The 1,781-nt window shown below is 32.7% G+C and overlaps 1 protein-coding gene across 1 annotated transcript; it reads left to right on the top strand.

Moving 5' to 3' along the window:
* Positions 1-56: 56 nt before the first annotated feature.
* LOC105461358 (facilitated trehalose transporter Tret1-like) lies at positions 57-1,759 on the top strand (the record flags this gene model as incomplete). Its single annotated transcript, XM_011707855.1, has 4 exons — positions 57-206; positions 338-864; positions 1,200-1,335; positions 1,541-1,759. Coding segments are annotated over exons 1-4 (1,032 nt in total), but the record flags the coding sequence as incomplete, so codon positions are not given.
* Between the last annotated feature and the right edge of the window lie 22 nt (positions 1,760-1,781).

Raw genomic sequence — 1,781 nt, 5'->3', positions numbered from 1 at the left:
GCTCTTCTGATCTAAACCATTCAAAAGAAAGGTGTCCTTTACGAGTTAATATAAAAATGTATCAGATATACGAAGTGCTAATGAAAGCCGACACGAATGTTGGTGTCTATGAAATAATTTTTATTGTTACAATATCCAGCCACACACAACTGGGCCCATTTTTTGTCGGTCTTGAAACAGTTCTTTGCATGAACCCGGATTCTACTGTAACGTATTAAATTGACAAACAATTTAATATTTTTGCTAACAGCATTTATGTATAAGAATCCTTTTCCTCCAAAACAAGAAATATACATATGCATAAAAATTTATATTTAAAACATTTTTATTATTTTAGAACAATTGGAGATTGATGGCAGCTCTTTTCAGTATCCCCTCGATATTATTCGTGCTATGCAATATCTTTTTCATTTGCGAGAGTCCTGAGTGGTTACTTTTAAAAGGCCGAAAGGAGGAAGCTAAGATCGCTTTACTTCGTATTCGCGGTTTGCATCAGGAAACGATTGAATTCCAAGAAGAGTTATCCAAAATGATAAACTATATCGAGCTGTCAATATCTCGAAATTGTCAAATAGATTCTTTGTCGATTAAAGAAACCGGATGGAGATCGTTTCTTAATCGCAATGCGTGGGGCATTCTGACGAAAATACAGAAAACGATCGTTTTACCAGAAGTGTGGAAACCTTTTGTGATACTAAATTTTTATTTACTTTTTCAAAAGATTTGTGGGCTGTACGTGATTTTAGTTTATACTGTCGATATTATTATCAGAATCAGAATCACAGTAGATCCCTTTTTCGTCACCGTCATAGTAGGGATAGTCCTGGTGATAAGCAACATAATTGCAGCATGCTTCAGCAAGAGGTATTTATTTTCGTTTGCTGTACAGCCCGCAATCTCATACGATATAAATAATTATACATATATTTATGTAATACATCTACACATAAAAAGTCAAAAATAAATATTAACTGCGTCAAAAATCATCAATAGTTTATGACAAATCAGTAATCATGCTATTAGAATCATTAAGCGTAAATTTAATGTGCTGTGTTTCTGATATTTTCTCAATTTATTGTGATTTATCTATAGATCTCGCTATTAAAACGCTTGTCACATTCGTTACAAATTATTGCTTGATATATTGTATATGATAATGTCTTGAGAAACTTCTATCATAAATTTTGAAATTCCATTAGAATTGGTCGTCGAATCATTTCTATTGTGTCCGGTACTGGTATGTCAATCTCTTTGGGCGCATTAGCAATCTACCTGCAATTTTTTGAGGCTGCTGGCATTACGGTTGTTCCTCTCGTTTGCTTCCTCCTCTACGTGGTAAAAAAATAACATTTTCATAAATATATTTGTGTAATAATTATTATAATTACTGTTTAAGAAAATATCAGGATTTTGACAGAAGTCTAAATCTAACGTAGATTGAACTATAAAAATTAGCTTTTTGAAAAAGTTTTTTTTTATAAGATTTTCAATATATTACTACAACTATCCATATAGTTCACAATTAATTTATGAATCGCAGGGTTTTGGTGCATTCGGATTTATTTCGATTCCTCTGGCAATGATCCCGGAACTGTATCCTAGCAAATATGTGAACGTTCTGGGACAAATTACCAATGCTATCTCTCTTTTGGGCGGTTATGTCGTCTTACAGTTATATTCAATGATGATAACGCATAATAGAAATGCTACTATTTATTTTTACTGCGTAATGGCTATCATAGCTACTGTTTTTCTAACGGTTAGATCGGAAGAGCACACGT

This window comes from Wasmannia auropunctata, unplaced genomic scaffold, assembly GCF_000956235.1.
Source record: "Wasmannia auropunctata unplaced genomic scaffold, wasmannia.A_1.0 LD291525.1, whole genome shotgun sequence".
NCBI lineage: Eukaryota > Metazoa > Arthropoda > Insecta > Hymenoptera > Formicidae > Wasmannia > Wasmannia auropunctata.
This window is presented reverse-complemented; position numbering and strand designations above follow the sequence as displayed.